The following is a 16071-nucleotide window of genomic DNA, read 5'->3' as shown; positions in this document are numbered from 1 at the left end:
ATATATATATATATATATATATATATATATATTATACACACACACACACACGCAATACATGCATACATATATACATACATACACACACATAGTATTTTTTTTTTTCCTTCCCAGTACCAGGGATTGAACTCAGGACCTTGCACTTGCGAGATAGGCATGCTGCCAATGAGCTAAATTCCTGGCCCAAGGATTTTTCTAGGTCCCAAAGACTTCCCATGTCTGGCAATATGGTACATATACTGGATAAAATAGAGAAAAGGAAGCTTTTTAGATGCCTGTCATGCTATGCTACCAAAAAATAAGGAATGTGTGGAGTTCAAAAATATAGTGATGGCCATGAGAGAAATGCAAATTAAAACAATGAGATACCATCTTACTCCACAAAGAATGGCTATCATCAAGAAATCAAATAATAACAAAAAAAAAGAAATCAAACAATAACAAATGCTCATGAGGATGTCAGGAAAAATCAACTCTACATTGTTGGTAGGAATATAAACTAGCACAAGCACTATGGATACCAGTGTGGAAATTCCATTTGACCACACTATTCCCCTTCTAAATCTCTTCCCAAAAAAGTTAGTCATTGTATTACAGTGATAACTGCATGCTCATTTTATAGCAGTACAGTTCATAACAGCTAAATCTTGGAAACAACCGATATGCCCATCAATAGATGAATGGATAAGGAAAATGTGGTATTTCCACACAATGGTGCACTACTCTGCCATATAGAAGGATAAACTCGAGGCATTTATAGATAAATGGACAACTTGAGAACATAATGTTAATGAAATAACTCAGACTCACAAATGTTGCTTGGTTTCTCATATATGAGAAAGGTAAAGAGTGTGCACAAAATAGTGGATAAAAAGGAAGTAGGGAGATCTTTTTCAAATGGATGGGGAACAAGAGATGGAGGGGGAGAGAGGGACAGAAGGGAGAGGGGAAGGAAAAAAGTATTGAAAGGGGTAAAATGATCAAAACAGAGCTTTTGCAAATGGGAAGGACAGCAAGAGCTGAAAGGAGGGCGGGGAGAATTAAGATGTATTACATACATGTACCAACTCCCCATGACAAGCGCAATCTTTATGTACTGCAAACACGTTCTAATTTTTTTAAAAATGGCAGAAACTGATGAAATTTGGCTCAGATTTTATGACCTCACAGAGCACAAAGGGCTAACTCCAAAAGCTCTCAAGTGGTGAGAGGCTTAAAGGAGACTCATTCACACAGGGGACCCTCCTGACACATTTCCTACAGCCAAGATGGGCCTTAAAGAAGTTCACAAGCACTTCCCTACAACGAAAAGGAAATCTGTCCCACCTAAATTGACACTGAAAAACAATTTCCCTAATATATCCTAATTCCAAACTTTATTCTCACACAAGCTGTAGCTGCTTGCAGCCTGAGATTTTCCTCAACAAGTCACAGAAAACCAACAACCACAACAGAAAAGAATGATACACATAACCACAGTAAATTAATAACTTCTGATCATTCAAAAAGAAAACAGGCAAAGCTTTTCTAGGAGAAAATATTTGCAACATGTATTGAGAAAGCAGTTGTTCATGATCTTTATTAAAAATTCCTGTTAAGAGCCCTTGGATTTAGCTCAGTGGTTCTACCAACCTGACCTGCAAGCACAAGGTCCTGAGTTCAATCCCCAGTACAAAAAAAAAAAAAAAAAAAAAAAAAAAAAAAAAAAAAAAAATCCTGTAAACGCATGAGAAAAAGGAGATATTAGAAACACAGACAAGAATTGAATAAGAATCTTCAGGAGAGGAAATAATCAATAAGCATATAAAAGGGTGCTTAACTTCATTAGCACTCAGGAAAATACAAATCTGGAATTCCAGTAAGAAGCCATATCAGACCAATCTGATTGTCTAAAAAATTAAGTCAAACACTATCAAGTACTGGAAAGGAGCAAGTAGAAACGTATTTTGATTCAATTACTTATGAAACTACTAGGGATTATGGGTGAATAAACAATTACATCCCCAACACTGAGCAGACTTACTCCACTGGTGGCAGGAACTCACATTTAAGGATACATGCACAACAAACTTTATGCTATGCAAAGTAGAACAGTATACACCATCAAAATTGTAAGTCATTGTCACATGCAATGGAGTGAATAAATCTCAGAAGCACTGTGTTGAACAAAGTCAATGAAAAATGCTGCATGCTTCTATGCATATAGAAAGACAAATAAAGCCAACCATGGTGATCCCAGCATTCAGGAGGCTGAGGCAGGAAGATCACCATGATCACCACGCGTTTGAAACCAGCCTGTACTACATAGTGAGACCCTGTTTCCAAAAACAAAAAGAGAGAGAGAGAGAATAAATAAAAACCAGTACATATACTTTACGTCCATAAAATAAAAAAGCAAGGGGGCAACGAAGTCTTTCAGAAAAGTGGTCATGAGAAGGGACAAGTGAGTAGTATACCAATATTTATTTTTGGTTTCAGTTTTTGTTTTTTTGTTTTTTGGTTTTGTTTTGTTTTTGTACCAGGAATTAAACTCGGGACCTTGCGCTTGTGAGGTAGGCAGCAGAGCCACTGAACTAAATCCCTGGCCCTTGTTGTTTCTCTTTCTACTTTACACATATATTTTTCTTTTTTTTAGATGAAAAGATGACAATGAGTAAATTCTCCACTTGCCAATAACTCTATCATTTATATATTTTATAAGTATTAGTTTACATCTGCCCAATATTTGATGAAAATACTTTTAACATAACTGGAAAATAATTGAACATCAATTTTTTTCTTTGGCTTTCTAGGACAGGCTTGATGAAAGAGAGGTTAGGAGGAGTCCGGCCAGGACAATGTTTTGCCATACTTGCATTTTCAAAAATCTAACCTTTACGGTAGCTCACAAGATGCCAACCTGTAGGATACAATGTTGCTTTGTGTTACTCTGCATCTTCTTACAACAGTTACTTCCAAACTTTACTGGTTTGGGAATGAAAAAGTTTTAAGTTGTTTCTATCTGATTTCAACTGTTTTGACTTTTTTAGCCTCTATGAGTTTCAAGATCTCACCCATCCTAGTGCTGTTCCTGTCCTAATCCAATGGAATCAAGGATTAGTGTTTCCTGCCTCATTCATATATAAGGACTGGAATGGTGATACAGGTTGCCTTTCTACCACAGCAAAATGCTGGTGATCTCTAAGACCCCCAACCAGGGCAAACCTGAAGGTTGTGAAGCCAAAATTTGGGTCCCATCTGAAGCTTTGGCCATCTAGTGGCAGAATCCAAGAGAGAATTCAGCCACCCCTTCTCCCAGCACCCCACATGGGGCGCTTTCTACCAGGTGGGCTCAGGTCTCCACATGACCTTGGGAAGTCACTCCAAGCCTCTGGCTCCATATCTGGAGCAGCAAATGGATGTAGGATCCCCCAGGCTCTCCTTCTAGCTCAAGTTCTCACCTCTCCTCCACCCCTTCCCTGGAGGCAGCCACGCTGCGACAGCAGGGCAGAGCTGCATGTCCCTCCTTGCTGCAAAACTGGGGCAGAGCTGCAGTCACATGCTGGGAATCAAAGCTCCAGCTCAGGCAGGGGAGTCATCAGGCGCTGAGAGTGTTATATTTAAGGAGCATTTTGGAGGTCAGGAAGCAAGTGAGAGAGAAGCAGCGGGGGAGGGCACAGCCTCCCAAACACTCCATTTGGACAACAAGCCTTTTCCTCATCCTCTAGCCAGAGTCTTCTTCTCAACTCCAAACTGCAGTCAATAAGAGGCTGTGTGAGGGGCCAGCAGATGGCCAGGGTAATACCAATCAGGTGCTCCCCAGCACTTCCCTATCCCCTCCTTCCCTCAGCACTCTCCTCTCCCCACCCTCTGCCACTATTAGTCACAGGCTCTGGGGTGACAGTGGAGGCTGCAGGCATTGGCCTTGCCTTCTGGTCTGTTCATCTGTGTCAGCTCCCAGCTTGGAGCTTCCGGAGCCAGCCCCGCCCATCTCATCCTTCTCCCCAGTGCACAAGCCCACATGCCTGCCCTCTAGCCTCACCATCGCAAGGAAACGGTGCTGCCTGAGGGCCACACCTGGCACAGGCCTGGCAGGGCTTGACAGGCTGGTAGGCACAGCAAGCAGGGCTTTTAGGCTTCCTTGGCTCTCTATGACTTCATGGATTTACTTAGAACATTGGAGTTAAGAAAAAAAGAAGGAATATGTCCTACTCCCAGCCTCCTCTGCCCCTCCTTCACAACCTGCTAATCTAAAATGTTCCTTCAGGCAACAACAGGATGAGCAAAACCAAAGCCAAACTCCAATCAGCTTCATCCTGCCTGCGGGTGGAGGTGGGGGCAGTGGGGACTGAGGCTGCAGGAGCCTCCTGTGGATGTAGACAAATAGCCTCACTCAAGCATGTGAAGTGGTCGATGGCCTATGATTTTAACAGTGATCCCATAAGGTTCAAAAGAACACTGGACAGAGGAAGAAGCTAAGAGTCGAAGAAGCCTAGTTTTCTTCCTAATACTACCAGCCATGGCCGGCCACTAGATAATAGCACAACTGGCCCTCAGGATCTGAGCATTCTACAGCTACAGGCTCTGCACACTCAGACTGAAATGAGTGTTTTTAAAAATGGTATCTGTAATGAACATGTGCACGCCTTTTTCTGGTCATTATTCCCTAAGCCATACACTATAACCACTATTTACATTGTGCTTACACTGTATTATACATCATAAATAATACAGAGATGCTCTAACATAGACAGGAGGAGGTGGGTGGTAATATGTAAATATCACACTATTTGAACATTGGTGGATTTGAGTAACTGCAGGGCATCCTGGAAGCTATTTCCCTCACACTGAGGGATGCTGCATAGTAAAAACAGGACAAGATAAAGGGTAAGGCAAACACCTAGGCCCCTAAGACTGACCTGCCCCCTGCAGACCTGGGAACTTCTGCCTTTGTCAGGCCAGGCTAGGTAATCACCCTGCCCCATCCACTTCTCAGTGCAGGACCCACCCAGCTCTCTCTACCCTTGTGAGCAGCTCTCCACATTCCTCTTCCAAGGAGACTATAGACTGGTGACAGGACCAGTTTCCTTGGCCCTTTCCGGGTCAGACAAAAGAAATCTCAACTCCTCTAGATCCTGTCTTCCCCTTTCCTTACAAACCATTCTGGGGCTCCCTGCCTGCCTCATGTTGGTTTTTGTGCGTGGCTTGTTTATCAGTTGTCCTGGATCACAAGACCTCTTCTGCAGTAGACAGAAGGACAGCACTTCTACCACCAGGAAAGGTGCACACACACCTCCAATTCCAGAAGTCCTCACCAAGTAAGACAGGGTGAGGCTGCCAGATTCCACTCCTCCATCTAATAATAGACATAACAAAAGGAAACACCTCTCCGAAAGAGTGGAGGCCAGGTGGCTTTCGGATCACACCCCTGAGCCTCCAGCTTATTCTCAGGAGAAGCACAGAGTAAATGACAGTGTTAGGGACCCAGAAGGTGCTCCTCAACTCAGGTTCTCTCCGGGCGGGGAAGGGAGCACCCACACACCCACAGCCAGCTGCTTCCTGCTCCCTCCCACAGTGTGGGGATTTCTCCTTTTCAACTCAGTTATATATGAACATTGCTGGAAGGAAAATTAGAAGATGAATTGAGCACGTTTAACAGTAAAAGTCTCCCGACCAAGGACACAGCAGGGATCTATTGTTGGCAGAGAAGATATTGATTGGCTCCTACAACAAGCTTAGGAAAGCTACAGTCATAACTGTCCCAGGGCCCAACACCAGTCCCAGCGTTGTGCATTGTGGTTTAGCTTCTGGAATTGGACTTGGGTTCAAATCATGCTTAATAGCTATGTGACCTTGAGCAAGCAATTTCATCTCCTTAAGCCTGGCTCCCTCATCTATAAAAAAGCACAATGTTGACAACAACCTATAAGTTGTCACGAGGAGTCAATAACACCAGATGTAAAAAGTACTCAATACATTTGAAACATTATTATGTTTATTTCCAACAATAGGAAGCCACCATTATGAACTACAAGAACCACAGACTTTACTTCTTTGCATCCTAGTCTAGTTTGACTCTTCTTTTTCTAATTTTCCCTATTTTGCTGGTGACATTTTTGTATCTTTTGTGTGTGTGATATTTGTTAGGTCAGTCAACTACTTACTCAACAACAATCCCGTTTTATTGTGCCATATGCTCATGATACTTCAAAAATAAATCCAATGTCCTCCTTGATCGCTAGAAACTTATAATCTAATAAGAAAGATAAGACATAGGCATTAAACAACACAAAAAAGCAATAATCCCCAAAGAGGGGCACATCTAATCACGACATATTTCCTCTGTCTTTTAAAATGAACATAGGTTTGCAATCATTATGCTAATTTTATCAGCTGACAAGTAATGGCAAATATTCTCAGCTAACCTACACTAAGTCTGTTTATGATAATTATTCTTGATTAGTCTGGTCTTAACACAAAAGCATTAGCCAGAAAAAGGATCCGATATTTGTCATCATCCTTTATGGAGACAAGAACTTCCTATTAGCATGACAGGTGTCCAGAAATAGTGCCTTCCGAACATATTGCTGCTGTCACTGCCAATAAATACCAGTCTATTTGGATGGAGAAAACCACATCAAATGAGTTGGATTTGAAAAATTCAACTTTCTACCAGCAGGACATTCTAGCATCAGCACTGTAAGGTTGAGGGAAAATGCCTAAAGGTTTTTCAGGCCATAATAGTCACTACATTTCCGACATCAAAACAGACCAGAGCCTGGCATATCATGATTAATGGAGTCCAGTGTCCTGATGTCTTGTGAACAGTGCTATTCAGTCAATGCACCTGTACTCTTCCCCACTAAGACACTGACCACCTTTAATGGCCCAGGGCCACCAAGAGGATGATGTTTTTAACTGAGAAAAAGTAGGACAATATGGTGACTTTCAAAAGTCTAAATACACTGAATTTTCTGCCAGGCATGGTGGCACGTGCCTATAATCCCAGTATTCTGGAGGCTGAGGCAAGAAGATTGCCCACATAGAAAATGTAGCAAAACCCTGTCTTATGAGCCCCTCCACAAAAAAAAGAGCTGGGAATTTAGCTCAGTGTGCCACCAGCTGCCTCACAAGTGTAAGGTCCTGAGTTCAATCTCCAGTACCAAAAAAAAAACAAAGAAAGAAAAAAGTAAATATACAATTTTAATTTTTGATAGTGTATCTTTAAAGTTTGAGTCAAAATATTTCTTTAAATATAAATGATGGTGATGATGGTTTTATGTTTTAGTTTAGTTTGATTACCCTTTGCAGGTAAAAATAAAGATCTGTCCTATCTGTAGCAGTCTACCATTTCTTCTCCCCAGGCCGAACACTTTTTCAATTCTGAGATCTCTTGCTCTACTGTAAGGACAGGGTCATCTGCAGAGCCTCATCAGGTGATCTGCCCTCATCTCTGAATGATTATCTGGATCACAGAAATTCCTAATCTAGCCTTAAACATTTTAACAACACTTTGGGATATGCAGCCTACTCCCAAGTACAGACGTAAATCTACCACCACTCCCCAAAGCTCAGATAGACTTCCAATTGTCCTGTACAATCTGCTCCTTTTCTCTTTACATTTCCAGACTCTGACCTCCTGCACCCATCTCAATGAATGGCTCCAAGCCACCCAGTCAGGAACTGAGAACCCAATCCTAGACATTCCTCTGCTACCTCCTCTTTAGGTATGAAATCACATCAATCCATCAAAATGTGGCCGGAGTTCATCTCCTGCTATCAGTTTTTACTTGCCTTTCAATTCTCATCTTTCACTTTGTAATTGTACTTACCCTCTATTTGTCTGTCTGGTCAACAAATATTATTGGGTATCTATAGTACGACAAGTAAAATGTTCGATGCTATGTTTCTGTGGACTAAATAACTAAAATGCAGCACCCCTATCCTCAAGGAGCTCACAGACTAACAGAGAAAGACAGGCTTGTAAAAATAAATAAAATGTCAGAGATGGAGCAAAAATGATGAAATTCTTATACTTGTCTACCTCGGAGTCAGGCAGTATGGGGGGGCCGGATATTGTAGCACATGCCTGGTAGCATATGGGGAGTACATATGATAGCACATGCTAGTATTTGGGAAGCTGAGGCAGGAGGATTACATCAAATTTGAGGCCAGCCTGGGCTGCACAGATTTCAAGGCCAAACCAGACTATATAGTGACATGGGGGGGGGGGGCGACAGTAATTTCTCAAAAGCAGACCCGATGATCTTTTGGGGAAAGGAGCTGCTGAGGTTTGAACCCAGGTTTTTCACTGAACTACATCCCCAACCCTTTTTATTTTCATTTTTATTTTTTACTGTGAGGCAAGGCCTTACTAAGTGGCCCAGGTTGGGCCTGAACTTGGGATCCTTCTGCCTCAGCCTCCACACAACCGTAGTCCTGTATGAGGGTCATACAGGACTCACCTTGTTGCGTAGGTTTCCAGTTTCATCGTCCATCTGCTTCCCCTCTTCCACAGGCATCCTAAGACTCAGTCTCATCAAACTATTTGTAGTGGCCTGGATTCTGCCACTTCTGCCCTGCTGTCCCGCTCTCCGGTCCACAGCAGACCTCAACACCAGCAGCTGCCATTCAGTGCGCGTCTACGGCGTACTGGCATCTGGCCTATGTCATCTCAGTCGTCACGAAGACTCTGTTGTGTCAGTGATCTCCTCAGTTACCAGTGGGGAAAAGGAGACCAGAACCCGTGAGGATAACTAACTCAGGTTGACAGCCAGAAAATGACAGTGCCAGCATTCCAACTCAGATATCAACCCCAAGTCATTGCTTTATCAGCTCTCCTCTCTGGTCCACCTGAGAAACTCTCCGCTCCAATGTCATTTCCTTGACAAAGCCCTTCTGGGCCTGCCTGGTCAAATAATTGTTTTGTGCTTCTCTGGTGGCTGGCACTTTTCTTATGACCCTTATTATCTGTGCTGCCATAATTTGTTTACTTGTCTGTCTCTCCCAAGAACCTGAGAGCACCTGCTCACAGTGATTATGTGCAATCCATCTCTAAATCCTCCATACTTAACTCCCTACTGGCATAAAATTGACATTTAATAAGCATTCGTTGAGTGATGATTAATAAATGCTTCCCAACCTCTTATCTCAACTTGGAGATAAAAACTCTGAGAACACAATTTTTTATCTACGTATCATAACAGTCAGGCGGGAACATCAGATAGCCCCCGTTGGAAAATGCAACCTTAGAGGAAGAAAAAAAAAAAAGTAGCACTACAGTAATGCAGAAATAAGAGCCTCAAAATCCAGATTCCTGGAAATGAAGTCACAACCAAGAAGCCCTTCTCTGGGACCAAACAGAATCTAGTAGGAAGTGCTGCCATCAAAAGCTATTTCATTCTGCAGTGACTTGAGCCAATATATTGAGGCTAATGGAAATTCTAGAAGCAATCTCTTGGAAATAAAAAGGAAAATGCTTAGGTAAGCAGAATGCGCTTATATATATATATATTTAGACATTTTAAAAATGATATCCAAGTTATGTAAATGGCACACTAGTGAGTCCAACAAGAATTTTTATTAACCATTCAGCTGCTTTTATATGTTCTTAGGGATTTATAAAGTCAGCCCAACATACGGGCTGTTTATGTATTTATGCAGTACTGAGGATTGAACCCAGGGCCTCTGCACTGAGCTATATTCCTAGGCCTTTTCATTATTTTTATTTTGAGACAAGGTCTCACAAAGTCTCACAAGTTGTCCAGGCTGAGTTCAAATTTGTGATCCTGCCTCAGCCTCCTGGAGTGCTGGAATTACAAGGGTGTGATACCATGGCTGGCCTACTTATTTAAGAACCCAAGAGTACTCAGTCACTAAGCTATATCCTCAGCCCTTTAAATGGTTTCTCATTAAGTTGCCTAGGCTGGCCTCAAACTTGTAATCCTCCTGCCTCAGCCTCCCGAGTAGCTGAGATTACAGATGTGTGCCAGCTAGCACTCATAGTCAACATACAATTTCTCATTGTACCTGGGCTATGCAGAAAGATTTTTTTCTTTTTTTTTGAAGAAAGGGTCTCACTATACAGTTGAGACTGACCTAGAATTCACTATGTAGCCCAGGCTGGTCTCGAACTCACAACAATCCTCCTGTCTCAGCCTCCCGAGTGCTGGGATTACAGGTGTGTGCCATCATGCCCCAGTACAGAGAGACTCTTTATGGGGTATCTTGGATCAGAAGCTCTTAAACTTTGAGTTATAAGCTTTCTGGAGAGCAGATGAAAGCCACAGATACTCTTCTCAGGAAAAGACAGAGATACACTGTATCAGACTCTGCCCACAAATGGAGAAGGCTCACAGACTCTTCACTGAGCTTATCCAGAGACCTTGATGGTGCACAGGCCCATATGGAAAATGCCTGAACTAAACTCCCTGCAAAGGGCTCAGATTAAAGAAGACTGGAGAAGGGCTGGGTTAAAATGGCATCAGTTTCTATAACCAAGTGTGTCCTGTAGCTGAGGTCCTGAAGGCTAATGCTGACTCAGAATGATCCAGCCCCAGGTCTGAACCCACACCTGATGAGATGAACTGTGATTGGGGCCAAGGGATGGATGCCTCTTTCCACCTCCATTTGCAAATGCAGACATAGAAGCACCTCTCCAAACTAACCACGGAACTGCCCAACTCCCCCAAACCACACCTGGCCCCGGCACTCACCACAGCCATTCCTTGAGGGCCAGCAGGTGGAGAACACATAACTTACTACATCAAGTTAGCAGGGGTGTGGGGCCCCTGCTTTGCAGGCATCTCAGGCACCAGCATCCCAACCAGACAGCAAATTGCTTGCAGCAAATCATCCTGGATCTAAACACAGTCGCAGATGCCTGCTCCTGTGGCTGCCACCGCGCAATGCTAAGGGGACACAGAACCTTGCCCATCCCGTGTGCAAAGTGACAGAGGGAAAAGACCAAGAGAAGGAGAAGCAGAGAGAAAAAATCCAGGGAGATCTGCTCTCATTTCATTTCCTCTCCCTGGCTTTTTTCTTCAAGTATGTGACACATCTAAGCTGGATAAAACAACAGATGTGTGCAATTTCCACCTTTTTGAAGACGAGGAGCTGAGCCCCTAGAGAGGTAAAGCAACTTGGATCCAATTGCACAGTGTGTGGGGGTGGGGTGAGAAGCTGAGAATCCAGTTCTGCTCTGCGGTTCCCAGACACCTGTCCCAATGGGTACAGCACATTACTGCCTGCAGCACCATGACTTCTGCGGCCTCCTGCCTCACTCTCTCTTGCACACACAACACAGGGTACCCAACCTGCTCCAGAAGTCTGAGCCTCTTCGACTCTTCCATCTCTGAGAGAAAGGAGACCCTGCCATCAGGCCAGAAAGCAAGCCCCCAGCCAGGACCGAGGTGTCCTGCGAGGACTACAGGTGTCTCCCTGCACACAGGGGCTGGGCAGGGGTTGTGCAGACTCAGCTTCCTTAGCTGCCCCATCCACTCCCAATGGCTCAAGCTCCTTGTTTGGAAAAATACACAGAAAAACAAATTTCCAATTGCAAGCAGGATGCAGGCGAGACAGACAGCCACCTCAGGTACGCCCTCTAGCGTGTAGCCGCACCGGCATTCACACCCAGGCACCAACCATCCCCAGAGCCGCCAGACCCGCCTGCCATTGGGGCATCGAGGAGCTGGGGGAGGGGACAGTGGCAGCATCTGCCACTCAGATACCAATCCCTCGCCAATCCCAAGGCCAACATCTGCTGCAGGATGAGAGGCAGGCTCTCCTGCGCACTGTCCACACCAACCCCACCCACCCCTTATACAACAGGCAGAGGGAGGGGAAGCAGATAGAGGGTGAAGGGAAGTGTGGAGGTGAGACAAACGGGTCCTGAGAGTCATGCGGTGCAGGGAAGAGACAGAGGAGGACACAGGAAGGAGCAGGATGACTAACAAGAGACAAGAAGAAGATAAACAAAAACGAAAGGAAAGCTAACGAAACAGACACAGAAGTGAGTGGAGAATGAAGTTTCAGGCCCTTCCTGTCCTGGTTCCCCCTCCAACCGCCCACTCCAACTTTTAGGCACACAGAGGGAGCTGCGGGGCTATGCAGGCCCTGCATTGCCACCCACTCCTGAGCTCTCCAGCTCACTCATTTCCCTCCACTCTGACACAGCCCCTGGATACTCGGGACTGATGGGCTGAGGGCAAGGAGGGGAGAGAAAAGTGAACCAAAGGCAGAACTCGCCAAGCGAAGCCACTTACGCACAGTGCGGCCGGCAGCATTTCCATCCTACCTTTGCTGTTGCCATGTCAGCCGGCTCCATGATCCCTGCTTGGCCTAGGGAGCAGCGGCACCATCCAGAGAGAAAAGCAGAGTCACAAACATCCTCCCAGAAAGGACAGACCACCCTTCTGGAAGGCCAGGGGAAAACAGAACTATGTCTCTCTCTAGAAGGCCCTCAGGACATGCTCTGTTGTGGGAGTAAAGAGCCTTTGCAACCCCCAGCAACTCAGAGGACTGCGTTACTACAGATGCCCAGGAGGCCGAGTCAAGGGGCCTCTCCCCTAGCCTGGTACTTCTCTTCCCAGGAGTCGGCATGGGTCGCACCAGGCTCCCCCTGCTGGGGGAGAGGGCGCAGAAAGGGAGGCCCTGCCCTCCCATCACTGCTGGTACCCAGAGGTCAGAATGAGGGGCGCATGTGGGCTCAGGCCGGTTGGGCTGGTTGGTGCTGTGCAGGTGGGGTAGCAGGAAAGCAAAGAGCTTGCGCTGGCGGGGCAGTGTGAGAACCTCGGGAAGACACAGGCACTCAGATGGAAGCAGGAGGGTGCTGCTCAAGGAGGCACCAGAGCCACCAAGCTGGGCCGGCATGGCGAGGCGGAAGGTGCAGAGGGAGAGGAATTCGCCCAGTGAAGCCACTCACCTTGCAATAACATTCAGACTGAATGAGGCCTACACAGGAGCCAGGAGCGGGCGGTTCACACCCCCCCACTCCACTCCCAGAGACTCACAGCCTCTGTCTAAAGGTACATGAGAGCAGCCGGCAGCCTGGCTGGATCTGCAGAGGCCCCTGGCTCTGTCGGAGCAGCCTGATTGGAGGAGCAGGATGACTTCATCCAGCCCCATTCATCACTCTAGGTTTCCTGCCCAGCAGGGACGGCCGATCAGCCTGCAAGGACTACAGCTTCCTCTTCTTGGCTGCTTTACTAGGCAGCCTGGGATAGGTTGTGTCTGTGTTGGGCAGCCAGGGAAGGGGATCAATCAGCATAGCGGCAGCCTCGGGAAAGAGGGGAACAGGCTGCTCACAGTGCTGAAAAAGTACAAGGTTTCTGCTGCAAACACTGCGTATATTCACTGTGAGCATCTGCCAGTGCTGGAGCCAGCATCGGTACAAGGGCAGAATATGACCAGAAACTAGCACGGATGTGAGTGGTGAGCTCTGACCTTCCTGAGAAAGGCAGGGGAGCTACCTCTCCCACCAGGGAAAATAACCATTGGAGAAACAGACCCTGTGCTCCGGCAGCCCTGAGGACCTCCCTGTCCTTTTTCACTGGCACTTGGCTCTAAGGACATCAGTTCCCTCCCTGACCCAGGGGAAGATACAATGTCGGCTCCATTTTACAAATGAGGAACGTGAGACCCAGAAGAAAAGCCAAAGGGTCAACGCAGGACGTCAGCATTTGGGAGCTTATTTCCACCTCGACTTTTGCCTCAGAAATGGTGAGATTCTGAAGAAAATCCCTTTCTCCTTTCCCTACCCCTACTCCAAATCCAGCACCTAGACCATACAAAACCCCAGCAAGGCAAGGGTTAAAGAGATTGAGATATCTGAGAATGAAAGAGAAGGCACTGATGGTGTGATTCCCTTTTCCATTCCAACCTCATGTCCCCTCATTCCTTCCTAGCAGCTTCCTCCTGTTCCAGCTTAACTTCACAACCTAAGCACAGCTCAGGTAGACCAAGCCAGGCCGGGAAAGGGTCATCCACAGGAGCGGCAATGCCAATCATGCAACCATTACACAGTACCTGTGGGTCTCTCTGGACCACAAGAGAAACAAACAGTAAAGACCATGCTTCTTTTCATAGGGCTTCATAATTCACAATGCATTTCCAAATCCATTATTTCCTTGGGAACCCTGGGAGGTCCACACGGTTTCCACCATTTGAAAGATAAACCAAGATCCAGTGACTTGAAATGATTTGCATAAGGTCACACAGTGAGCAGAAAAGAACCAGTACTCAGTCCCATATTCAGAGTTCAAGCCTCTTTCCACTAAACCGCGTAACCTCAAATCTCCCTGAGCTTTGCGATGTCTTTCTCAATTTGCTCCCAACTCCTCCTTTGCCATTGTTTCAGACTCAGAATACAAAACATAATTAATCTGATATTTTCCTTTGAGATTTTTTTTGAAGATGGTAAATTATAAGAAATGCATTATTAAGTAGTAGAAAAAATCTTGGGAATATCCAAAAATTAGTACATATACTTAAAGGAACCTCCTATGCACAGTGAAACTGTTTTCAGATAAAAGGAATCAATGATTGGGGGTGGTGAGACACTATGTAGCCCAGGCTAGCCTTGAATTCCCAGGCAATCCTTCTGCCTCAGCCTTCCAAGTGCTGGGATTACAGACATGTGCTACCATGCCCAACTGGATTAGGCAGAAAAACAGACCAAAATGTCTTACCAAATTTTAATTTAACTACCCAGATTAAAATTAAGGAGAAGGGGGAGCAATATCCCCGTCACTGGAGGTACATATTTTCAGCCATTATAAATATAGAATACATTACTTTTCCCTTTCCCATTTTTATCTTATTCAGATAATAATTTTTAAAAAAACAAAAAGAGGACAGGTCCAACCTCCCTTATCTGAAATGCTTGGGACCTGAAATGTTTCAGATTTCAAAGTTTTTCACATGGGGTATATTTGCATAAACTTCATCAGCTGAACTTCCCTAATCTAAAAATCCAAAATCCAATATGCTCCAAAATCTGAAATACCCTAAAGTTTCACATGCTGAGCATTTTAAATTTCAGATTTCTGGATTAGAGATCTCAACCAGTAGAAGAATTTAGACCAATGGATTCTTTTCTATAACTTGCTGCCTGGTTTTTGTAAGCCCTATACTACGGCGGTGAATGCAATCCACTTGAAAAGGCTAAGAAGCTTTGCTGGCCCCATAGGAGAGGTAATCCAATAGACCCCCTCAAAAATCCAAAACCTCCCTCAAAAATCCAACAGTGTGGGGACTGTGTATTCTCTACAGGCAATTTTCTCTACTCAGAAGCCTGCAAGTCCCTTCTGCCTATTGCTGTGGCATGCATCCTCTCTGTTCCTGGACTGACAGCCAAAGGTACAAACAGAAGGCAATCAGAAGGCTGGTGCCCATGAAGGAGGATGGTCTCTTTCACCAAAACCTCACAGACATCAGACCCATGTTATTGCGAGGCCATGCCATCTCCTCTATGACCAAAAACACTCACCGACTCAGTTCTTAAGGAACTGTCACCCAGCTCCTGCACGGAGGCTCTGTGCAGCTCAGCCAAAGTAACTCATAGGTGGTGAATTCAAGGCAGTAGGGAGAGTCCACTACCAAACAGACACCTAGAAGATGGGGTGGCAGGGGGAGGGATGACGGGCAACAGTGAGAGGGGGAAGAAGAAATACATCTCAAAGTCCAAAGGAAATTCCAAGAACAAAGATTTGTAAAAACTGATGCACAGTGCCCAGTTAGGAAGCCACTGAGGATATGGGCGTGGTGGCACACACTTGTAATCCCAGCACTGGAGAGGCTGAGCAGGAAGATCAAGAGTTCGAGGCCAGCCTGGACTACATAGTGAGACCCTGTCCCAGAAACAAAACAAGCAATAGAAAAAAAAAAAAAAAGCCATCAAATTCACCTCTTTGATATTGACCAGAAAGGATCTGATCTAAATAATTCCTTATAAGGCAAATAACTCCATCCTATGTATTTGCTTTTCACTATCTAGATACTTGAAATTCCTTCTCTAATTTCAATTCATTTCATTTTGCCTATTAGTTAACTAACAAAGAGAAATAACATCTTTTTTTTTTTTTTTTTTTTTTT

The 16071-nt window shown here is 45.0% G+C and overlaps 1 protein-coding gene and 1 long non-coding RNA gene across 13 annotated transcripts in view; one reads left to right on the top strand and one right to left on the bottom strand.

Moving 5' to 3' along the window:
• The window catches only part of Gramd1b (GRAM domain containing 1B), a 163672-nt gene that overhangs the window by 87894 nt on the left and 59707 nt on the right, over positions 1-16071 (bottom strand). The window contains exons 1-2 of one of the 12 annotated variants that reach the window (XM_033764406.1): positions 12902-12980; positions 12275-12318 (exon numbers count right to left, since the gene is read on the bottom strand). The exons of 10 other annotated variants lie outside the window; for them this stretch is intronic. Coding sequence is in view for 1 of the 2 variants with exons in the window: in XM_033764397.1 (XP_033620288.1) it covers positions 11295-11356 (62 nt within the window). In the remaining variant the exon portion in view is untranslated. Of the gene's footprint in view, positions 1-11294; positions 11472-12274; positions 12319-12901; positions 12981-16071 lie in introns of those variants that run through there. One more of the 12 variants, XM_033764397.1, reaches the window with a different exon arrangement.
• Positions 11648-16071, top strand: part of LOC104857980 — a 15884-nt gene continuing 11460 nt past the window's right edge. Inside the window, exon 1 of the long non-coding RNA XR_779025.3 lies at positions 11648-13698. This is a non-coding gene — a long non-coding RNA (uncharacterized LOC104857980). The remainder of the gene's footprint in view (positions 13699-16071) is intronic.

Source organism: Fukomys damarensis, unplaced genomic scaffold, assembly GCF_012274545.1.
Source record: "Fukomys damarensis isolate Sample0158 unplaced genomic scaffold, DMR_v1.0_HiC HiC_scaffold_16, whole genome shotgun sequence".
In the NCBI taxonomy this organism is placed as follows: domain Eukaryota; kingdom Metazoa; phylum Chordata; class Mammalia; order Rodentia; family Bathyergidae; genus Fukomys; species Fukomys damarensis.
This window is presented reverse-complemented; position numbering and strand designations above follow the sequence as displayed.